The 25,333-nt window shown below is 40.9% G+C and overlaps 1 protein-coding gene across 1 annotated transcript; it reads right to left on the reverse strand.

Annotated features, from left to right (window-relative positions):
• Positions 1 to 17,201: 17,201 nt before the first annotated feature.
• On the reverse strand, positions 17,202 to 20,181 carry LOC140992145 (sodium/myo-inositol cotransporter-like). The gene is made up of 4 exons (XM_073462409.1): positions 19,539 to 20,181; positions 19,220 to 19,415; positions 18,537 to 18,664; positions 17,202 to 18,445 (listed from the first exon to the last, which is right to left on the reverse strand). Exons 1-4 carry the CDS (start codon positions 20,176 to 20,178, stop codon positions 17,202 to 17,204), a joined length of 2,208 nt encoding a protein of 735 aa, XP_073318510.1. The 5' UTR covers positions 20,179 to 20,181.
• Between the last annotated feature and the right edge of the window lie 5,152 nt (positions 20,182 to 25,333).

The following is a 25,333-nucleotide window of genomic DNA, read 5'->3' on the forward strand; positions in this document are numbered from 1 at the left end:
TGCTCTGAACCCATCTGCAACAATGAGTGGGCCAAAGACAAGAAAAGTCGACAGTGAGTGCCGAGTGTTTAATAAGGAATGGACAACTAAACACTTTTTCACTGAAGTCCGGTCAAAGGCTGTATGTCTTATTTGCCAAGAAACCGTTGCAGTTTTAAAGGAATACAACATCAGCCGTCACTTTTCCACCAAGCATGCTAATTACACTAACAACCAGTCAACGCAAGAACGGACGGCTACCACTCAGAGGTTGGCAGCTAGTTTGCAGGCTCAGCAAAACACCTTTATCCGACAAACTGCCATCCAAGAATCAAGCATGAAGGCAAGTTATTTGCTGGCATTCAGCCTTTCTCCGAAGGGGAGTTTCTCAAAGAGTGCATGGTAGAGACAGCAGGTATCTTGTGTCCTGAGAGCAAGAACAAATTTGAAAAAATTAGCTTATCACGCAGGACAGTGACTCGGCATGTTGAGCTAATTGACGAAGACTTAGTTAGCAAGCTAAACAAAAAAGTGGAGTCATTAACATTATATTCCTTGACACAGGACAAAAGTAATGACATACAGGACACCGCTCAGCTTTTAATTTTTTTATCTGAGGGATTAATGACAATTTTGAGATAATGGAGGAGTTTTTGGCCATGGAATCCCTAAAGGGGAAAACGCATGGAGAGGACTTGTATGACACCGTGTCGGGGGTCATCAAGAGGCACAAGCTACCTTGGAGTATGCTCGCCAACGTTACCACAGATGGATCACCAAATCTGACTGGAAAAAATGTTGGGCTGCTCAAAAGAATCCAGGAGAGGGTGAAAGAGGACAACCCTGAGCAGGAGGTAATTTTCCTACACTGCATAATCCACCAGGAAGCACTGTGTAAATTCGTATTGCAGCTTGACCACGTTGTGAAGCCAGTTGTAAAACACGTTAACTCTATTCGAGTGAGGGGACTTCACTGAAGTCCCCTCACTCGAATAGAGTGAGGGGAGAAACTTAATAAACTGACGATGCTGAAGTCACTTCAGCATCGTCAGTTTATTAAGTTTCTTGAAGAAACTGACACTGATCACCAGGACTTGCTTTACCACTCTGATGTCTGCTGGTTAAGTTGGGGGAAAGTATTTCAACGAGTGTGGGAGCTCAAACAGGAGATTATCTCATTTTTGGAGCTACTTGAGAAAGCTGACAATTTTCCTGAGTGACACAGATTAGCTTTGTGATTTAGCTTTTGCTTTGGACATACTGACACACATGAATGAGCTGACGTGAGGCCCCTCGACATGTAAAAAAATACAGGAAATCACTGGAAGACCTGCATGGAGAATTCTGCCATCGGTTCTCCGATTTTGGAAAAATTGACAAGTCCCTTCAGCTGGTGTCATGTCCCTTCACACAAGACCCTGAAACGGCACCACAGGAGTTGCATTTGGAACTGATTGATCTCCAATGTGACACTGTCTTAAAGGAGAAGTTCAACTCTCTTAAACTGGATGAGTTTTATGCTTCATTAAGCGCAGCCAAATTTCCAAACATCCAGAAGATGGCACAGAGGATTCTGGTGTTGTTTGGCTCTACGTATGTGTGTAAACAGACTTTTAGTGTGATGAACACCAACAAAGCACAGATCCCAGTTGAGTGATGAACACCTCAGATCTGTTCTGAGAATTGCCACAACAAAACTAACACCAGACTTCGATGCACTGGCAAAAAAGGGTGATCAACAACACTGTTTCCACTGTTAAAATAGTTCTGCGTTAATTTAGAACTGGAGGAAGGAGATCGGAGTCAGCTCAAAGTTCAAACAAGGGTTTAATCTTGTACAAGAGGCGCATTCACAGAGCAACATGCAGGTTAGTTACTTGGTATTTCTCTCTCTCTCTCTCTCTCCCTCTCTCTCGGTGTGTTAATTTAATTTATGCCGTCCTGCAGAGAAAGAGTGTTTACCTTCATTGATTACTCAGTACCTTACATGGGTCATAAAACAACATAAAACTAATCATAATACAAGATCATAGAACAAGGTTACAGGTCACAGTTCACGTTGAACAGATACTTTGAATAGGGCTGTGTAAAACTTCAATTGACATACCTCTAGATGAAGCACAAAATTATCATCACACCCACTAAAAGTGAATGTAAGTATTAACACTGTAATGCCTTTTATATGTTTATGTTTGATATGTATGCATCTGGTGCTGGCCCAGCCCGTCTGTCAAATTTTAAAAGTCAATGTGGCCCCTGAGCCAAAAAGTTTGCCCACCCCTGATCTATGTCAACAAAGACTGGTGTGTAAACGCCACGTTAGCCACTAAACACTGCTCTCAGCTGGCAAAGTTCCTCATCGTGGAATGCCAGCCATTCTATCTGCCGAGGGATTTCACCATAGTGATCGTAGCCGTTGTTTACATAGCTCCTAGTGCAAATGCTAAAGCTAACGCTAATGAGACACTTGATCATCAAGATCAGAACCAGATCATCAAGTTTGCGGATGACACCACAGTGGTGGGACTCATTCATAGAAATGAGGAATCAATATACAGAGAAGAAGTTAAGCAGCTAGAGGGTTGGTGCAGAGAAAATAATCTGGTGCTCAATGTGGACAAAACGAAGGAGATGATTATCGACTTCCGGAGGTCTCAGCCTGAGCATGCTCCTCTCAGCATCAGTGGCCGCACAGTGGAGAGAGTGGAGAACATCAAGTTCCTCGGAGTGCAGATCTTGCAGGACCTAAGCTGGAATAAGAACACCTCAGGGATCACAAAACGGGCCCAGCAGAGACTGTACTTCCTGAGGAAGCTGAAACAAGCCTCTCTCCCCAATGCAATATTTGTCAGAAAAATATTTCTTTTAAGTCCGGTTCAACAAATAATTTGCATAGACACTTGAAAACACAACATCCAACAGTGAAAGTGGCAGAGGTGAGAAGTAGGGATGCTCCGATCAGGGTTTTTTGCCCCCGATACGAGTCCGAGTCCTTTGATTTTTGAGTATCTGCCGATACCGAGTCCCGATCCGATACTCTTATAATACATTTAAAAAATTAAAAAGATCGAAGAAAACTATCCAAGGTGTCCCTTATTTTTTATTATATTTTACCACCCCTCGATATCCCAAATTTACATATCTGACAGTTTGCAACTGCATCGTTCTCGTCACTCACTTTAAAATACTTCCACACAGCAGACATGGTGCGCCACAACTCGCCACTCCGCTTCAAAACAAACTGGCGTGCTGGTCTTCTGCGCATGCGCATGTCGTAAACGGTGGTAGTAAATACTCATTTTATTTTTTTTATTTTGAATCACCAATAGCCCATATATCAACAATCTAATACAAATAATGACTAAATAAATATATATAAAACCGATCTCTGATCGGGTCGTAACGTCCGAGTCCCGATCGAGTCTTCAGTGGCGTGATCGGCCCCGATTTCCGAGTCACGTGATCGGATCGGTACAACCCTAGTGAGAAGAGAGCCAACTGACTCAGGCAATAGTGATGCCACTGTCAAAGCAGAGTGATATGGCACAACCTTGTGGAATACTTACAATGAACCCAGATCAGACTTTAAAATCTAGTCCACACATGTCAAATGAGGTTATAATCAATATTTCAGAATAATTCAAACTCAGATATTGGTGGGATATCTAATTTTGTATTATTTTGTTCCAAATCTCACCCCATCAACCTCCCAGTGATTATTTCCAAGATAAAATTAATTACCACCAGGCTGGCTTCTTAAAACTTAATAAATATAAAAATCAGTCAAATGAGCCAGTTTTTTGAACGGCTCTTTGAAAGGAATGGCTCACCAAGATCCGGCTCCCCTCAAAGAGCCATAAATCTCATCTCTAGTTCTGACATATTGTATCTCAACATGGTACTCCAGCTGCAGTATGTCAGACAAAAAAGCCCTGCAGAGAATAGTTAGAGGAGCTGAGAGGGTCCAAGAACTCTTCCTAAGCTGCTGCAGGACCAGGGCACTGAACATCGTCAGGGACCCCTTCCACCCTCGCCACACATTAAAGTAAAACTGAACTCCTCTTCATCCCGGGGAAAGACTGCCCTCACATGGACCTGTCAGTCACTGTCAAGAATGTCACAGTATCGCCTTCATCAACTGCGAGGAACCTGGGCGTAATCCTCGGCGACAGACTATCCTGCAGACTTGCCCTCTACAACATTTGCAGGATCTGGTCTTTCCTCACAAAGGACGCAAAGCAACTCCTGGTCCAAACGCTGGTTATCTCCCACCTGGACTACTGCAACTCGGTCTTTGCTGGACTCGTTTTCAATCTACCCAACTTCTCCCATGTGACCCCCCTCCTCCGTGACCTCCACTGGCTTCCTGTTGCGACCCGCATCCGATTCAAGACCATGGTGCTGCACCCATCTACCTCCAAGCACTGGTCAGACCACACGCCTCAGCGTGAGCACTTACAGGGTTACAGGGGCTTGCAATATGCAGTGAGCTAAACATACCTCTAGTAAAGGTCGACAAGAGCAGTTGGCCCTTTGAGGTTTTCATTGATGCTTTCACTGGCACTCTTTACTACAGCTTTGAACACTTGCCACACTGTGCACCTGAAAGCATACAAATGTTTATATTATCCCATTTGCTCTGGTATTCCCATTTCGGGCCTTCAGTGATGAGTCTGCAGGTTGTCTTTCCAGCATCATTGTTGTGTTTGTTTAGCCTCTGATTTGTATTTTAACTTGTCACTCCTGCTTTTATTTGTTGCCTTCTGTTCTATTGTGGTTTTGGTTGTACTGGTCATTTGTAATAAGTGTACACATTTTGAGTAATGTTATTAATAATGTTTTGCTTTAAGGGGCTCTATGTGCTCTATGCAACAATTTGTTGCTAATCTATGTGTATTTATCACTATTTTATTGGCCATACGTGAACAGATTGTAAGGTGACGTGAAAAATGAGACCTTCCTTGTCTCTCTCTGTTGTCTCTACAAGCTGTGGATGATGTGTTGAATTTGTTTAATGCTGCTGGACTCTGGATTTCTTTGTGAAGGACTCAGGTCAGATTTTGTGCGACAGTCCGAAGGATGTGACATTATGCACGTTTCTCGAGTGCCTTGTCTCAGAGCTTCTGAGAGCAACAGTAGCTAACGTTGGTTTAGAAATGGAGTCTGCTAACATAAACTAAGCTTCCAGCACAACACACAAGTTACACAGAGCCGCTTTAATTTGTCATAAAAGACACTGAGACAGTCGCATCCTGGTGTCACTGGTTGCCTGGTTGAATGTGCCTTTCCCCCTTCTTGACACATGGTGGTGGTAATTCAGTGCACCATAGCCTTTTGTCTTGCCCTGTTTGTATGTGTTTTGGTGTTGGGGCAATTAGGTGTTACTATATGCTTCATACAATAACACCTAATTGCCCCAACACCAAACTAGTGCCTGTGGTCTGGTGACCACACTGGCCCTTTATTGCTCATGTGTTGTTGTTGTTTCTAACTCACTCTTCATCTTATTTGGGCAAATATAAAATAAAGTATCAAGTTTGTGAACCAGAACACAATTTTGTTTCTCTTCTGTGAAAACAGAGGCTGAAAAAACGCTGATCAAACTATAAAACAAGGCAGTGCTGATCAACTATGAACCACCACCCTGTTCCATGTCTATTTCTCTCCTAAAATGTTTTCACAAACTTATTTTAGTTACTGTTTGGATGTAACACCATATTGTTTGTTACCAGCTGGTTGCCATGTTGTTTTCTCTTTCAAACAGATGATGAGCGAAAACCAAGCACTGTCTAAATAGCAGTGTGTCACCCTTCAGCAGGAGTGTTTATTGTTCAGTGCATTCTGGTTGTTGTAGGTTTTTATACTTTTTGAGCCAAAGAGAATAGCACAGACATTTTTCTCTGTTGTTTCTGCTCATGTAGCACCAGTTACAAAAATATTTGTAGTGGCAGTAAAATAGTTCTTCAAAGCAAAATTATGTATTTTTTTTTACTTTAAAGAGGTCATATTATGCAAATTTTCAGGTTAATACTTTTATTTGGCCATACTAGTATAATAGGGGCCCGTTATATGGATTTTTGCTGCAGGAGGGTACCCCCCCGGGTCTCCAGCTGCATTTTGAGGAATAAGAAACTACACCGGACTTCTCATCAGCATGAGGGTGAGTCGATAATGACGTAGAGTGAACTATTCCTTTAATGGGCAGGATGTAGCCAATCAGAGGCAGAGTAGTGTGGTTCATGCTAAGCTAGGTGGTGTGATCTAAAATAATGCTGCTGCAGCAGTAGCAACTGTGTCTTCTGACTGACTGGAGTGTATATATCTTATAATAAATATACAAATATATATATTTTTATATGAAGCCTGTTTCATAGTGATGCACATAAGTTATGGAAGTAAAGGCTTGACTCCAAACCAGGTGTTTCAGGCAGTGCAGGAGCAGTGTTTTCTGTAAGAGAGAGTAACTCCCTTTGGCGTGGACTTTGGGCTTTTTCACTTTGCAGACCTTTTACATGCACAAAAATGCTACATAACACAATAAAGTAAAGGCAAAACCCCAAAAAGTATTATATGACCTCTTTAAACTAACAGCTTCAGAGTCATGTTGATGGTACAGTGTCTTGTAACAGGGTGAATGGTGTCTCTGTCACTTCATTGAGAGGGTAGGATCACAGCATTACATACGTGTTTACTTCAACATACAAGTTTTCTTTTTTTATTAAGTGATGCAACACAAGACAAGTGAGAGACATGATACGAACAACACTAACAAAAAAAGACAAAAGAGTGTAAGCAATGTGGATAGCAAGACAAGATAAGACTAGACAAATAAACAAGCAAAAACAAATTGGTAAATTGAACGGTATGCTGTTTTCAACACATCACATTGTTATAATGTCACAAGTTTTGTTTGTAGTTAGCACCTACATTATGTCTGACAAACTGTAACACACCTGGGATTTGTATTTACCACAGTGGTGTTCCACTCAGAAACTGTGGGGGGTGCCAAATCACACAAAATGCCAATTTTACAAATACAAATCTATTTATGGTTAACTTTATGCTTCTACTTAACTGCAGCTCAGAGGCAAATATTATTCTTTTACTCGACTACATTTGTCTGACAGCTGTAGTAACTAGTTACTTTTCAAATTTAAATGTTTTCATCTCTTTCTTGTCCATTGAAAACCTGAATTTGATTTCTGATAAACTGATGGATGAGTTGTTCCTTTAAATTCCTCTAAAGCTAACTTAATATATAATTTATATATACATGTACAGTATATATATGTATATATGTATATATATATATATACATATGTATATGTATATGTATGTGTATACTCAATACTTTGAGTATACATTTATACATATATATGTACACATATGTATATATACATACATGTTACATACATGTGTGTATATATATAACACTGACAGGGAACATTTTACTGCACAATGAGTACTTTTACTTTTAATACTTTGAGTAAATGTTGCTGATAACACTATAATACCTTTACTTTAGTAAAATAAAATATGGGAACATTTCTCCCACCACTGTTCACAGCTATCTACAGCCCAGCATAGTGCAGTTTGTGAACAGGAACTCCCTGTTCATGTCAGGGCCTCAGGCTGTCAGTGACTGTGAGGAGGTTTGGAGTAAGGCTCCCCCCTAGTGATGGGAATAAGTAATGACAGTTTCCACTCTGGTTGCTTTACCGACATATTTTGACATAGGTTGCCACTCGTCTGAAAGAGCCAACTCCATTGGCTCCTCTGAGTTGGAGGAGGCCTCTGAGGAAGAAGCAGGGGGATGGCTGCATGGTGGAGTGCCCCCTCTGGTTGGGAGGCACCACTGCTCGTCTCCCCTTCTCCTGTTCTCTCAGTTGATTATCAATCTTTATGGCGAGGGCAGTAAGGCATCATGGTCAGAGGGATGTTAAGTGGAAACCAGATGGTCTTTTATGGATCAGAGAGTCCATCGTAGAAGGAGTCGAGCAGATAACCGCAGTGTTCCAGCCACTGTCAGCTGCCAAAGTACAGAACTCAGTGGCACAATCAGATACCTGCAAGTGCCCTGGTGAAGATCCATCAAAGCCCGTGCTGCCTCTGGACCTGGAGAGGTGTGGTCAGAATTCTTGCAGAGTATGTCAGTTAAGAGAGCCAGTGATGAGCAGATCTACAGCTGGACGAGGAGAGGTGGACGCTGTGCATATAACATTCATGCTCGCTGCTCACACACGGTCAAAGTTGAGGGACAGTGTTTACCTGATGTCTAACTTTTAATATGAATATGCTGACCACATTATCACCATCAAACCAATGCTGTTTACATACACCCTGATGCAGATTCAAAAGATGAGGATTTTAAGAATTTCCATTTTGTTATCCTGTGTTATATAATGATGAAAAAAATTACCTTGTAACTTGCAGTGTTCAACAGCAGGTATATACATGTTTAAAGGCTGTCTTATGATGTGTGCATACCTATGTCAAACGAGGACACAGCTGGGTTTCTGACATGACAAGTCCTTTCAACTCTAATGCTAAATTTCTTATGGTGCTGTTTTGAAGTATTTTTTTAAATTGGTGAAAAATCGAATGTGACATAAACCAAAGATGTGTGCACTGGTTTCAGATGTCACCACCCATCTCCTGCATTACAACACTATTGATAATGGACAATATGTTTAGGGTTATCTCAGCTTAGACAGCAACTCAAGCAATTTATACTAGAAAGCCTGTGTTACAAACTGGGGATGTGAAGTTCTGAAACATCTTGGCTTCAATGAGGCTGGCATTCAGTGCTTCTGGATGCATTATGGGAATAGTAAAAGTCAGAGTAGCCCCTTTTAGTTAGAAAATGCGCCACATTTGTGGCCAGGTAAAGGCTGCAATTTGCAGCCTTGTCTTTGTGAAACGGAGGCGTAATATTCCTCCTTTTCAAAAAAGCCGGCACGGGGTAGGCGTAAACATGTGACGTGACGTGAAGCACGAAGTTGGGCTGCTTCTTCTCCCGGCGAAAGCCACATCGGCTAAGCTCCTCGGCATCCTTTTCGTACAAGATGCCATCTTTCACAGTCCCCGTGATCTGGTTTTTAATGATTCTCTCGGCTGTGATGGTTAGTATCTCCCGGATCTCAGCAGCTTTCCAGTTGCTCATCTTGACGTCCACGGATGAAGTGATGAACTGACTGCTGTGATCAGCTGTTTCCTGCTTTTAAAACTCCTGGCTGCGGGTCGCACAACAGTGCACGTCTTCGACACCTCCGCCCATGTCACGCAATTGCCGGCACATTGACGCCTTGGATTTACATAGCAATGGAGGCGGCAAAAAGTGCGTCATATTGGTGGACCAAAACAGACCCCCAATATGCCGCGGTCTGTCTAAATGCGCAGACCTAGCCGCAAAAAGGACAACCATTGGCGGCTTGCTGTCCAGTATAAAAACGGCTAGTGTCTCAGCCTCTGTTACTTCGATCTCTTTTTTAATCTGTTAGGTAGCTGCACTGACATGGAACTCACTGCTCTCACTCTGACTCTTGCATTTACACAGTTTTCCTTGATGCAGTACAACACAAGCAACATTTGTAGTTTTGAGGTTTGGTGTCAACAACTGGCATGCCATGTTGGCTGGGGGTGAGAATCTACCAAAATTCCAAATTCCAAACATGTTGGAGGTTTTAAACTATGACCCACAAAGTCATACACCACACACCTACCAGGGAGCACATACATAGGTTTTAAACTGATCCACATAAACACACACAGATGCGTACACACACACACACACATACACACACACAGTGATTTCTATGGTTAATGGTCAGTTCACACTGAGTCGCTAATTTCACCCTCTCTCCCTCAAACCCCCACACAAACACAAAGGATGTGTATTCAGTGGCTTGGTCAAACTGAATATAAACTGCTGATGAGGAGCAGTTTCTGGTCACACCAGAAATTTAAAATGGATAATAATAAAAAAATGCTCATGATAATTGATTCTCACTGAACAGTGCAGGTTACAGATGATGGAATAGTGCATCACAGCTAATACGATAGCATTCTCCATTGTGGATTGTCACAGTTAAACTCTAGAATAAAACGTTTTATATTGAGGTCCTTGTATTAAGCTTTAGTTAATAGGTAATAGAGTGCAGTAGTAATGAGTTGTGAAACCTGGAAATAAGTTAGTACTGTTGCACACCAGGTTCTCTCGTCTCAAAGTCTCTTGATTTGTTGAATGGGTTTAGGGTTAGATACCTGAAATAAGGTCTGTGGTTACCACAGGCTGAAGACATTTTCATGTTTTGTTCTACAACATTAAATACATCAGTAAATACCACATGTTTGAATTATTGAATTCATCTTATTAATGTTATTAATGATGTCGGCATATTGTTTAAATCTGTACTTAGAACTATAGCCAGTCTGCATGAAGAGTGGTTATCAAAACTTTTTTGAGTGTGTTTTAGATTCAAATAATTTGTCAAAACTACTGAGTACATCCTTCCAACAGACATTTAAGCTACAATGTACATATCTCCACACATCACACATTCAAAGTATTTGACCTTTATTAGCGTATTTCTCATTTGGTTACTATTATTAAACTATTACTCATTTCAGCACAGGCAAAAACTGCTTTGACGGCCTTTGCACCTGTATTCAGTTTGATAGTTTCCAGCCTTGTTTGATCATTATCAGTATACTATGAATCAAAGTGACATTTCCTGATATCAGTTTAACTGTGTACCAGCCTTTATTGAAGGATCATGATCTTGAAGACACCAAAGAAAAAAAACGAATTCTTGTTATTCATGTCAGGGAGCTTGTTGAGATGAGTCTACCGAGTAATTTTCCACTTTCAGTCTGTAACTTTCCACTGCAGCAGAGGACGTTGTTAATGTCATCATAACTGAACGAGTACGAGAACGGGAACACTTCCTTGATGTGGTGCCTTTTAATTAAATATGAGTCACATACCTCACTGTGAGTGAAATCTTATTCACATACCATGACCTGCTGGTTCAGGCTATGTCTTTGCTTCAGGTCACCTGCTCTAAATCAAGACTTTTACTTTACTTACTGCATTGTACTAAAGCTTTTCTCAAAGAGGAAATTAATGGAAAAATATAATCAAGACAAAAGCCTTTACTTCAATACATGTCATAGCATCGCGCCTGATAAGGGGCATATGTTAGGATGTTCATGTGTTAGCGTGTTTGTTTTCATCACAGCCGATCAAAGCTGAAGCTGATTTAAAGTGGGAGTGAATGCTGATTATACACCTTCACATTAAAGTACAAAGCCAGATGTTTGTGGGTTTTTGTCCAGTGTGAAAGTGGTGTTAGAGAAGCTCTGGATAACTGTCACAGCTGCAGTCAAGAAAGTGGGTGTGTACATGTTCTCAGAAAATTTGCATCTTTTATCTCAACAGCTGTTCACATTCCTCTGCAGGCTGCCATGGCTGCTGCTCATGGACATCAAAAATCCAGTATCGCTGGTTTTGGTGTTGAGAGATGAAAAATTCCCAAACAATATCTCTGTTTTTCCACCAGCTTTTCACACAGCAGTCAGAGAGCTCAGCAGGGTCTTCATTCCCAAGCACTGTCAGAGGCTACAAACTGTGACACCCTGCAGGAGAACGGTCAGGCGGTTGTCCACTCAGACAAGCACAAACAAGATGAATGACTGGGGCTTAACGAGGCAAACAATGATCTGACCCATTTTCTTGATTTGATCATCTCTTAAAAAGTGTGTACTCCATCTAAATTAGTAACAGTCACTCGTATTCGGAACTATCAATTGTACAATATTAAAGATACACCAATGAAGTGAAATAAGTGAAAAGGTTAGCTTTCTGGAGGTGCTGGAGAAAAAGATGTGGATTCATCCTCTGGAGAACATGTATGTTTGTACAGAAGTTTGTGGCATCAATCCAATTGCTGTTGAGATATTTCAGTTGGGAACAAAGAGTGTGTGATTTAGTATAGGTTTAATAGAAGGAATTATGTTAGTGGTAATCTTGTTGGGAAGGGATAGACCACCTGATGGACGGCCTTCTTAATAATACTAGCTGTCATTATAATAAACTAGATTGGCACTCAATCGTAACCATAATTTAAGCTCACCAGATCTGCAACAACCAACCACTAGGACCACAAAACAATACAGATGGAATCATAATCTCCACTGTGTTAAGGAAAGATAACAGGTTGATTAAAAGTTGAGCTAAAATAAAAAAATATTTTTTAACCATTTTAGATGACATCTGTGGTCACATTGTATGGCAGCTAGCGTAAGCGGTTCTATTAGCTACATTAGGCCCAGATTGCCAGGAGTTAAACCTGACTACTTTGGTATGTGGCTAAATGGTAGGAGGTGTAATTCATAATCAGCACTAATGCTTTTGGCTACTATAAATGAATATCCTTGACAAGTCCCTCCCTACCAGACCGTTTTTACAGTAAACATATATGCCTTTTTATGCTGTGGATTCACAGGGACTTTAAATGAGGACGGTGAGTAAAAATTCTGATCTGCACCAAAAGTTGATGGTGTCTATTCTGGGTCGAGACCCACCCTGCTAACAAACCAACCAACAAAAAACATAACAAGGTAATAAACAAGAACTCAGTGCACTTTTGTTCCTTCTCTGTCGGGCACATCAGTTCAGAGAAGGCCTACGAGGTATAATGTTTGGTTTTTGAAGACTGCACTGTTAACATTCAATAGCCCTTATGTACATATCTTGTTGGAGGCCTTTCAGTGGACCAGACCAACCAGTTTGGTTTGTTATTTTCATTACCCTGAAGAGATGACTTGTGAGTGTCGCCTGGTATCAAGTCCGGCTCTGATAACGGATGTGCTGCAGTCAGAGGGAGAGCAGTCAGCAAGAACATAATGTCATGACATCTTCAAACTGAAATTCAAATTCAAAGTTACTTTTTGTCAGTGGTGGTACATTTACTCAAGTACTGTAGCACTGTAGAGTATAAAGGGTACTTGTAGTTCCATTTCATGTTACTTTTTACTTTTACTCCACTACATTGAAGAGGCAAATATTATGCCTTTGAAATCTGCTACATGAATTCAATAGCTTTAGTTACTAGCTTATTAATTACATCAATACAAAATATAAATCATCTAACAAATCATGAATTATTATTATAGATTAAAGGTTTTTTTTTTTTTTTAATGCTTTATTTTTGGATAGGGACAATGCACATTAATGAACATCAATATTAAATACCGTTGTAAACATGCCGGATTATAGCAAGGCTGCTAATTTGCATCCGTAGTCCCTAGTAAATAAATAGAAGAGATACAAAAAGAAGAGACTACAAATAAATAGATAAAATACAAATAGAAAAGACAACACATACAACACAATATTTTATGCAGAAGGAAGGATACCGGACCAAGACAGGATATAACAATAAAAAGTAGTGTTCACAAGTCCAACTAGTTGCACTTTTGATTTGATTTCAGCCACTGTTTTAGTTTTCCTTTAAAAGCAGGGTATGTGGGGCATTCTCTTATGGAGAAGGGAAGACTATTGAGTGTTGCTGTTGTTTACACTGCTGGCACAAGAGATCTGGAGCTCAGGGAAGAGGGGGTTTTCAGGCCCGGAATGTGAAGACCCAGTGGGGAATTGCCCATAAACGGAAAAACTGTGATTTCTTCACATTCTGTAGATATTTTTAGTCAATGTTTTGAATCTTTAAAACTAAAATTCGTACAAATTGCACCTTTGAAGTGAAGAACACATTAATACATCACTTACTATAATCCAGTAATATAATATAAATGACTCTGAAACGGGCCATTCTGAATGATGTATATTTTTGCTGTTGTAACTTTAGGCATATTTTGATTCGAGTACTTTTGTCCTTTTTTTTACTGATAAAAATCTTTGAATTCAGGGCTTTTTTAAATATGTTACCGAGTGTTTTTTTCATGTGGCATCACTACCTTTACTTAAGCAAAAGATCTAAATACTTCTTAAACCATTTCTTTTTGTAACAAGCAATTAACCTGTACAAGCACTTTACAGCCAATCAAACTTTAATTCAGGTAATCTGTATTATTCCAGTGAAATTATAAAACCTCTTAGAGTGCTCAGCAGTGAGCAAGATATCAGGTTAGATGGACATCAAATGAAGAGACACTGATCATGGTATTTTCATTCTTATTTTTATTGTGTAAAACAACAGTGTCAGATGTGTGAAGACAACTCAGAACCAGCACCTCTCTTTACTCCTGAGAAAATCCTCACGATAGCCACATTCAGACATATCAGGGATATACCAAGTTACTGTATTTGGCTTGACTACATCAGTTCCTCTTGCATGGAATGGGTTCTAAGCTTACATTTTTTTACACAGTGTTAAAACATCACAATAGTGTCATTATATTTTACTAGACCAATCTAGAGACAAAGAAAGATCCCCTCCTCCCCTGTACATCTGATATCAGGCTTAATGTCAGTCTGTACAAATTCACACCATAATTCGCTATTACGTTAATAAAACTGAACACCATCTGAGTCAAAGACAACCTTGAGTTTGTTAAGTGTGGAAAAAGAAACGTGACAAAAGCTTGTTTGTCCAACATGCTCTTGTGTGTATCTTAGAACATATGTTTGTTTAGGCATTAGCACACATGTTTAATGTGCATGTGTTATAAGAACAAGGTATCACACTCTCTGATGTGTTGAAAATGACTATCCAAAGTAAAAGACTGAGAAGACAAAACAAAATATAACAGTCCAGCAAAACAATAAGACACAGTCATGGTAAAATTTAATTAATCAATACAATGAAAACCCCATCAGGGCAAGAATATATTTTCATAGCTGTACAAAAAAGGATAACATATGTCACAGCTGAATGAGCATTATGATTTAAACAAAAAATATCTGTACGCTATCTGTGCTAACCATAGATCTGTAATTCCACATCATTGTAAATGAGGGACACCTCATTGGTCTAAATAGAGGGTTTGAAATAATATAACTAGATACCAGATCCAAAGATGGCACAGATTCAGTCAAATGAGAATTGCTTACATGGAGCATACACCATCATCCAGGTCTACTAATAGATCCATGTTGTTAAAACTATTTAGATCCACAGTGCTAACATTTAATAGATCCATGTTGCTAACACTATTTCGATCCACAGTGCTAACATTTATTAGATCCATGTTGCTAACACTGTTTAGATCCACAGTGCTAACATTTATTAGATCCATGGTGCTAACACCATTTAGATCCACAGTGCTAACATTTAATAGATTCATGGTGCTAACACTTGATGGATCCGTGGTGCTAACACCTGATAGATCTGTGGTGCTAACACCTAATGCTAACACCTGATAGATCCATGGTACTACACTTCATAGATCCTTGGTGCTAACACTAATGCTAATACCTGATAGATCCATGGTGCCAACACCTGATGCCAACACCTGATAGATCTGTGGTGTTAACACCTGATCCCAACACCTGGGTGTGCATTACCAAAACAGAAGTAAATCAATGTCCTTGGATACTATTTATACTGTATATTCATCCTAGTATATCAGATTTTGGAAAATACTAAATTCTTGTTCATAATTACCACTTGGATATTGATGTGAAGAGTATTATCCAGCTCATAAGTTTACAACTGACATTTTTCAATGAGAAAATCATACTGAAACTCTATGCTAAGGTGTCAGCATGAAGGACTAGGCAACATCATTTTTTTTGTTGTGTAGGCTAAAGGCAAAATACTACTGTTTGTTTTTGCACAAAAAAAAAAAAAATAGCTAAAATGAAGTAATGGTCCATTCTCCTGAAAACTCCACCAATACAGTGTTGTAAAGCGACAGTATTCTGTTAGCACAATGGTGTTGTATAGATGTATAGCACTATGAGCATGTACACACAGTAGTAATAAAGTTATACTTATTGTATCTTGAGTAAAAATATTGCTTAAATTCAAATGTGGTGTCTAAAATGTAAAAGAAAAACAAAACAAATCCTGGGCGACATGAAGAAGTAATGTAGACTTAAACCATACCAGTTGTTAGTTGGTATAAAGCATCACAGGCTGCCAGTTTCCAGTATGCAAAGTACTGGACCATTACCAGAGCTCCTGGGTACTTAGCTAGGAGCTACTACTTGAGTAGTACTTGAGTGGATCCATTGCTAGTCAGTCTGAAGCTGTAATCCAGGGTCTACAGACCACTCAAAGTGCTTAACAACACTTGTCACATTCACCCTTTCACATACACATTCAAACACTGATGGTAGAGGCTTCCATGCAAGGTGCCATCCTGCTCATCAGGAGCATTACAGCGCAAACTAAAGCACCCCATGATATTTCAATGCTCAGCCATTCACACACTCACATCGATTGAGCAGCCATAAGGAGCTACTTGGGGTTCAGTATCTTGCCCAAGAACACTTTGAAGCTGCAGCTGGGGATCAAACCACAACACTCTAATTAATGTCGGTCTACCTCCTGAGCTCCTGTATTGATTATTAATATAGGTCAAGGAGTTGTTTAACCACAGCATGAAGGGCTTTGTGGGGGGAACATGTATGTAATTAATCAACACCATAAAGCCAGTTTTGGGTGCCATACCGCTGCAGGGTTCTGTGGACTGTTGAGACGTTTCCCCTATAAAGAAGGAATACTTAATTTAATTCTTCAGAACGTATGATTCAGTGAAACTGATCAGAAGACTGCCTAAGGTAGTTCAAGCCTATCTTCACTACAGGTCTCTTCTCAAAGAGTGAGGTTGCTTGTAGGGTTATTGGGCGAGGGGGGATGCCTTGCCCCTTCTTAACGCGCCGTTCCCCCTCTAAACTGTACTATAAATGCTCAATTCTATACCATATTGTAGCCGGTAGTCACCTGCCAACCCCTCTCTTAAAAAATAACAAATCACCTCCAGGTTATCACCACACAGTATATAAAATATATTTCAAAATATACAAAAAGTACTTTTTTGTTCTATTAAAAAAATATATATTTTTATGGGCCGGTTCCTAAGCCTTTTTAGGGTTCTGGATCCAATTTTGGAACAAAAATGGGAGAAAAAAAAGGACAAATGGAACCCTTTACTGTTCATAATTTGACAATATGTTCTAGAGAAAACAGCTGTTTTCCTTTTCAACATACTCTTTTTACATTAAAAGTTTAGAGAAAACTGAAGTAAATCTCTGCCTACAAGGAGAAATAGATAAAGATGAAGATGGCGACAGAGCTAATAACCACCAATCCTATGTTCAGGATGATTCTGGTTTGTGGAGGTTCATGGAGAAGCTCATCCATAACCTTCTCCTGTTCCTGGACTGTGATGACCTGAGCTTTGGATGGCTTATTCTGGAAGCCACACAACCACAGTAAAGCTTTCATACACCACCCACTGTCCACTCCTCCTCCTCCTCCAAAGCAGCCCTCCTCTTCCTCCTCTCCATCCCTCACTCCTTCTCCCTCTTGTACTATTTTAAGGTCAGTAATTGGTGAATGGCAACCATTCTGGTTTGGACCATGGGTTTTTATGCCACTGGTGGTGATAGCATGACCATTGCTTGGTTGAGCATTTTCATGATTGGCTTCAATGTCATTATGCTTGTCTGGGTGGTCTAGACACTCATCTCTACCAAGCAAACTGTTTCCATTTAGGATTGAATGGTTTAGAGGCTTCAATGCTTTTCCATCCCCTCTAGTTTTCTCTTTTTCTTGGTGTTCTAGCCTCTTTCTCTTGTTTAACCCCCACAGAGTAGTGGATCGGATTTGTTCTCTTGTGGGTGGAGGAGTGCAGAGACTCACAACTACTGCCACCAAAGCTGTCACCCAAAACAAGACAACAGCAACATACATGAAATGAACATCTTTGATGAAAGATGGCCTCTCATCAGGCTGGTTGCAGTGAGGCTCGCGGTAAACAAATGCCAAAACAAGACGCAATGTTCCAAGGGTAAACCCTACCATCCCACCCCAAAAAGCACCTGTCTCATTGCAGCGATGCCACAGGACGCCAAGCAAGAAGAGAGCAGCTATGGGGGGAGTCAGGTAATCTGATACTTCTTGGATGTAATAAAACATCTGGCCTCCCTGCATCTCGATGATGACTGGCACCCAGGCAATGCTGATGATTACCATGAAAACCACAAACAACCTGCCGACGATCACCAGCTCCCTGGACGACACCTGCTTTCGAATCATCTTGTAAATATCCAAAGTGAATATGGTGCTTGCTGAGTTGAAGATGGAGTCCAAGTCACTCATTAGAGCTGCGATCATAACAGCCATCATAAGACCACGAAGACCAATGGGCATCACTGACATGACGAGCCGTGGGTAAGCCACGTTGCTACAGCCAGCTGCAGAACTGCACACCTCCATGCAGTGTTCTGGGCTGATACACGCCAACTCATCAGCAAAGAGGATCCTGGAAATCATCCCTAGAATCATGATGATAAACAAGTCATGTTATGATGCCAAAGTTAGGATTTTCAAACAATCAGTCAATCAAACAGCAAATGTTGGCTCTACCTGGGATGACAATGATGAACATGGGGAGGATTTTCAAAATGCCAGCCATGAGAGTAGAACCTTTGGCATGGGCAATGTTCTTCGCTGCCAGAACCCGCTGTACAATCACTTGATCTGCACACCAGTACCTGGAACACATAGTGGGGACACTTAAAGTAAACGATTAGTTTTATACTGTAGCAATATAGTAATGACCGTGGTTCTTTCCCCATTACCTGTGCTGTTTGTAATGAGTCCAAAGACTAGTTTTTTGGGCAGTCATCAGGTATATCATTAGATTAGGGATATAATTAAACAGGCTAGTGGCTTAGCTGCAAAAATCAAGGCTCAATTCCTGTTAAGGAAACAGTCTCAGATGGATTATATACATTTACACAGGATATTACATGGGTGATAGCTCTTTCACCATCTCAAACATAATAACCACAACTGAAAGTCCTTGCTAATGGCCTCTACAAGTTGCAGTGTTTGTCTCAAGGGTATACCTACAAGAAAACTTATGAAATATCCAAAACCAAGTGCCCATGCTCTTCAAGGGAGCATGGATGTCCTCAGAAAATGGCAATCTAATCGATGTATTTTCACCATTGGTTTGTACCTGCCTGGCACTGGCTCAAGAAGAAAGCTTACATGGAACTGAACCAGTCAGTAGGTCAGTCTCCATGAAAGACTTTGAAAAGTACCAGATAGAGGCAGGAGTCTGGCCCAGTAAGAAACCGGGCCAAGGCAGGTCTGGATCCCTTGGACCTCGAAGTATCTTCAGAGAATCTGGCTTTGGGTTTAGGTGGTGGCGGCAGGATTCAGAATATGTCAGGTTGGGTGACGACAGCAAGATGGCAGTGATGTTTGGAGTAGCCTGCATGTACTTGGTCCAAACACCTTAAAAAAAACATGGCAGGACATGGTTTAGCATATGGTATAATATGTAGATCCAATTCCAGGTTCATTAATCACATGGTATAAATGGTTCAACTTCAAAACACAAAGGACATAGATAAAGACCTTCAAGCCCTCCCACTTTAAAGAGGCTGATGCCTGTAAGGCAGAGGGCTCCGGTAATCATGAGGAATGCCTGGACCGTATCAGTGTAGATGACTGCAACCAGACCTCCAGTAACTGTCAGCAAAGCCGTCATGGCAATGAGGAGGATGACTGACAGATAGAGGTTCCAACCAAGGGACTCCTGAATGAACAAGGCTCCGGCATAGAGGTCCACGGACAACTTGGTGAAAATATACAGGACGAGAGACAACGCAGCAAAATACACCTTCAGTCGCCTCCCACCGTACCGCTTGGACAGGTACTCTGGCATGGTGTAGACACCAGACTGAATATACACAGGAATAAAAATCCAGCCTAACAACTGGAGCAATAATAATGCATTTAATTCCCATGCAGCCACACTTAAGCCACCAGCAGCACCTGATCCAGCTAATCCAATGAAATGTTCACTTCCTATGTTGCTGACGAACAGAGAGGCTCCTACAGCCGCCCAGTTCATGGAGCGACCAGCGAGAAAATAGCCACTCACTGTGCTCCGATTGGCTTTCCACATGGCAAGGAAGCCGATCACTAGCACCAGGATGAAGTAGATTGCCACAATGGTGATGTCTGCCACTTCCATGGTGGCGGTGGTGGCCATGTTTGAGGACTTTTGTAACTCTTTTTCTTAAGACAGGTACTGCAGTGTCCAGGTGCTATGTCTTTACACTTTATATGTAGTTATTAGCCTCGACGTAAAATGTGTGTAAAATGGTAAGACACTTGCAACACGGAAATTTTACACTATTTCAATTCCACAGATTCCAGTTTTAATCTGATCTGAGGGTGAGTGACCTGTTAGTGCTATTCAAAAACAAAAATTATAATATACAGTCATCTATGCAATGTTAAAGAGAAAGTAAAAAGATGTTATAAGGGTAAATCTGAGATAAAAGTTCTTTGTTCCTTGGCATCTGATTCTAAGAAAATATTCTCAGTAGACATTCAAGTTTTGCATCCTTTGTAGGTAAACTCATCTTAAGGAATCAATGCAGATCCTTGCTTAGTAAAAAGCTGTGCATTGTCTCTACATTTTGAATGAGGGAGCCAGAAAAGACAAAGGTCATCAGGATCCTGCAAGAAACAAACAAAGTTAATCTTTTGAAAGCAATGCAAAACATTGTATAACAAAGTTTAAGACAGTAGCCTACAATTTCCAAAGCCTCTATAAACTATAGCACCAGGGTCACTGCTTCTTTGGCAAGCAATTTAAAATATTTTCAACAAGATGACATTAGTAGACCCAGGATTCTTCATCTTCTTTATCTTCTCTGTCAGCAATCCTATGAGTAGCCTTGATACTGGACTGTAGTATGAGGGCCCTGCATCAGGGCTGCTGTTTGTGTTGCTCATGTGTGTTGACCAGCAGAGTGCTCTGGTCTGTGAAGGACACCTGAGGTTGACTGTCTTTGGAAAATCTGAATCTCTCCACACAGCTTCATTCAGTCTGTTTTAGCAGTTTTACACTTGGGGACAATAGCATCAGTGACATATCCACACCAGCATACATTGGTCTACTGTGATTCCCGTAACAGGGTTTACTCGTGATACTACTTGCATCACAGTCAATATTGATTTAAAAATAGTAAGTTCAAGGCCCACCAACTTCTTGAGGGCTTTTTTTTTTTTTGCGGTGACAGTATTATATCAGGGTATTACAAAATAAAAGGGATACTCCACTTAATAATGACTCTTTTCACTCTAATGGCAGTGTAAGTGGTTGGTAAAAAAAAAAGACATATTTTAATTTGATTCCTATCTCCTATGATTCAGAATCAATTCATAAATGTTAAAAACTTATTTTCTAAATGTTAATTAATAATGTGATAAACTGCAAGGGTAGTGCAGCATCCGGGCAATTTACAGAGGGCATACGCAAGAGTTAGCCCTAACACATCACTTTTTGTGTGCATGTGAAAAAAATGGCATGCAGGTAATTGAAGTTGTGAATTTGTAAAACTTTTATGCATTAGCTGACTAGCAAATCAGCACAGTGCCACTGCGAAGTCAAACAGTCCAATAAGGGCACTAAAGGTCCATAAAGAAAATAGGACTGCTACAGTAGCCTGGAAAATAGCGCATGTGGAACTGAAACTGATTAACTGTTTATTAGAGTGTTGAGTGATAGGAAAAGTTAAAGCTATGGTCTACGTTCTGAGAAAGATTTGAAAAAAGCATCCCCCCCACACATACCCCTCCCCTCTGTGCTCCTTAATCCCTCCCCTCCGAGCTCGTATCACCCTCCCCTCGGAGCCTCCCGCGACACACCCCCTCCCGCAACAAGCAACATGAGCAACAAGCCGGCCAGCAGAAACCAAATACGGCGCCAGCTTTGAATGCGGAGTAATGATGTCGGATTCACAGGTAAAGTTATTACAATGCACGTTGAAACTAATGTAAATCTTGTAAGTCATTACAATGTCCACAGCTAAGCTCCACAGCCAAGCTAGTGTAACGTCATTAGCATGTTACAGCTACGTTACACGTTACAGCTACGTAATAAGTTACTATTTATCAACAGCTAAGTTAGCTCTGGTACTGGGATAACATGGGACAAGGCAAGGCGTGACCAGGAGCAGGGGAGTGAGCGAGGGGATTGGATGGAGGGTCCGAGAGAGAGAGTGCAAATTTGAGCAAGGGGAAACTCCCATCCGGACTGGATGGCTGCTATTGGTCAAGTTCTTTGCAGTTTTGCAGCCGCTAGAGAGAATGGATTTATTTAGTTCCTTTTGCTCTTCACATTGTGTAGGTCGTATTATTGGGCCATAACCACCATCTAAATAATGTTAATAATAATGATCAATCTTTCACATCGTAGACCATAGCTTTAAACACACAGTATGTAATTCATGACACTAGAGGTTTCTCATTCAAAACAAAACAAAAGACATAAGCAGCATGGGATTGTGGGAGTTGTTGTCTTCATGTTAAACAACCTCCACTGGAGATGAACATTTATGTCCGTGACTCAGGCAGAAATTTTCACCAAGTCTGCCAGAAGGTTAAATCCTGTAGTGACAGGCGACCAAATGAAACACATCGTAACCTTGGAGAAAATTGTGTTTTGCTCTGGGTTTGAGCATTGTTGTAACTGTTTGGAGTAATGTACTGTAAGTGTACAACTGAACAACATGTACAGAAGTGTCTCGTCGTTTTTAGACATTTTGATGCTGAAATGTTACATGTTATATCTTTAATTCTGAAGGACTGATTCTACATTGAGTCGAGCATAGCAGCCCCTCCTGCCCAGCCTGCTGCTGCTCTGGAGCTGCACTTCACTGCTGGAGTGTCTCTCGGCTGAGCAGAGAGGACAGGCTGGGTGTCTGCAGGGTGAACTGCAGCTTAAAAACCTTGGAAAAGCATAGACCCAGCCAGGGCCACTTGGTTTAGGCTGCAGCAGGGCAGACTTTGTTTTTAGCCACAGGGTCCGCCGACAGCCTGGCAGTCTACATGTGTAGGATGTTCAAAGTATTTTGTCACCATTTTTATCTTATATTTAAGAAAGTTCACAGGAAGCGGTTGAAAAGAGGAAACATGGGCTGTGGAGTTTTTGTCGAAGCCCGTGTCACCTACATTTTACATTTTAAAAGTTGCCTTTACGTTAAAATAGTCAGGAAACTGATAACCTTAGAATTGCCAAGTAAGGTCGACTATTAAAAGTTTTAACAACTTGAAATCATCAGTCTACTTTACTTTGTTATTTTGAGGTAATAGCTTTCCTCAAGTTTTCAATTTTCAAGATCACACTGTCAGATTTTACAGTGTATATGCTTGAGCTCTATAGCTTAAGTGGGCATTTTAAGGAATTAAATGAATAAACAAGCAGTTCTCAGAGGAAAATAAGATAGAAAGGTGGCAGGGTCCGCCACATATAAACAAAGTAAAACAGTATAAACTGTGTTGTTGTTTAAAGTCAGTTTGCTTATCCAGTTTATTCAGTCATGAAAACAGAGAGTTTGATTATTTAGTTTGTTTAGGCAGAAAAAAATCAGCCAATGAAGATCTTTCTCTTCTCATTAACATTTCTTCAACAAAAGTCATCTCATACTGAGCAGGTGCTGGAGCAGCAGGCCAAACAGGCTGACAGTTAACAAACAGGAATCATTTTAATAACAATACTTTAGAACACTCTTTGACAATATTTTTCTCTTTTCTCTCCAACAATTACAACTACTTTTGCAATATCTTTCTTTTTTGTACAAATTACAGATACAATTACTTACAACTATTTACAACTATTAATCTACTTTTGTTTATTTATCCATCTATCTGTTTTATTTTTTTCTCTTTTTTTGCGTACTTACCAATATCAGTTTTGTCCAGCCAGGAGGAATACTTCCTCTCTGACAGCCAAGTTGGGTCGAACCCTGTCAACCTATGGTGACTGGACTTGTGCTGCTTGTCGGGGGGAGGGGGTGAAGCAGGTGGGCTACTGCTCTGCTCCATGGATGTACTCTGCTCTGTGCTTGAACCAGCAGCGGCAGAGACACTCTCGCTACTACTAGCAGCAGAGCTAACGTTTGCCTCGTCAGAATCACTTTGAGTGCGCTTAAAAAACGTGGATATTTTCGCCTGTTTTTCAGGCAGTGGGTGTCGACGCGACATGTTGTCCTCTTCTCTCCGTGTCTGTCTGTAGGTGTGTGTTCACGTGTTTGTTTGTGTGTACAGCGGAGGAGAAGCGTAGATGCGCGACGATGAAGAAAAAGAAATGATATATCCTCGCTTAAATTTGATCAATAACATCATTATTTATTAAAAGAACACGGTCCAGACCTGTTCTATAGGAAAAGTGACCTGAAATGACTTCTGTTGTGATTTGGTGATATAAATGAAATTAACTTGACTTTCAGGGGGGGCGCGGGGTTTGAGGGAGGTGAAGTTTGAGGAGGTGGAGGTGTGTTGGAATCACAGGAGGCCACACTCTACTCGGTTTAATTTCACTTCTTCATTTCAGTATTGGTTTCAAATGAACCGCCTTCTTGTATCTCCCCATAATAATCATAAATATTCTTCCAGGGTTGGCTGTATGTTGTGCTGTAAAGCAGGGACCAGTTTCCACAGCGCCTCCTCTGATGTTGCTGTCAGTTACTGTGAAGCAGTGTGCTGTCCGCTGACCTTCATTTTCTTTTCTATATTGCTACAATTTCCAAATAACGTTCAGGAGGTCGAATGTTCTGTAGAGCCACACGCTTACATACATCTCAACAGTTTCTCCGACCCTTAGTAACACTCTGAGAGCAGACCTGTTGCCCGCACTGGAGAATGACTGAACCAGTGTCCCCTCTCTCTACCTGTAGCTCGTCACACATGCAGTCAATGACGTCTTACCTGCGGAGCGGGTCTGTCTCTCCGAGTCTCTGTCCCTGCAGAGGAAAGTTCTCTGTCTGACGCCTGAGACCTTCACACTGGTGATGTGTTCACGATCCTCAGCCTATTAACGGCAGCGCGAGCCTCCGCCCACACCAGCTGCACCGTCACCTGCTACTGGAGGGGAGACGCGCCGCTCGCGCTCTGATGGTGAGGATGATTAGGATGGTGTGCAGGTGCTGCTGTGTCCTCAGTCTAACGGGCTGTCTTCCTGTGCAGAGGATACAGCTGCAGACTGCATCCATTCAAATGAGTATATTAAGCAAAATATAGAGAATAACAGGGCCATAAATCTCACTTTATGGATATCATATTTTGAATTAAGAAATTGTCTTTTTATGAATACTTAATGTAATACAATGCAATAACTAAATTGGTAACTGATTATT

The sequence above is a fragment of the Pagrus major genome, chromosome 24 (genome assembly GCF_040436345.1).
Source record: "Pagrus major chromosome 24, Pma_NU_1.0".
Classification (NCBI taxonomy): Eukaryota; Metazoa; Chordata; class Actinopteri; order Spariformes; family Sparidae; genus Pagrus; species Pagrus major.

Excerpts from the sequence above, each read along its gene's own strand:
- LOC140992145 (XM_073462409.1), bottom strand. The coding sequence starts at position 20,178 with ATGGCCACCACCGCCACCATGGAAGTGGCAGACATCACCATTGTGGCA. Across the intron at positions 18,665-19,219 it reads CAGACTCCTGCCTCTATCTG|GTACTGGTGTGCAGATCAAG; the intron begins GTACTTTTCAAA and ends TATGTGTTCCAG. Across the intron at positions 18,446-18,536 it reads GTTCATCATTGTCATCCCAG|GGATGATTTCCAGGATCCTC; the intron begins GTAGAGCCAACA and ends TCATGATTCTAG.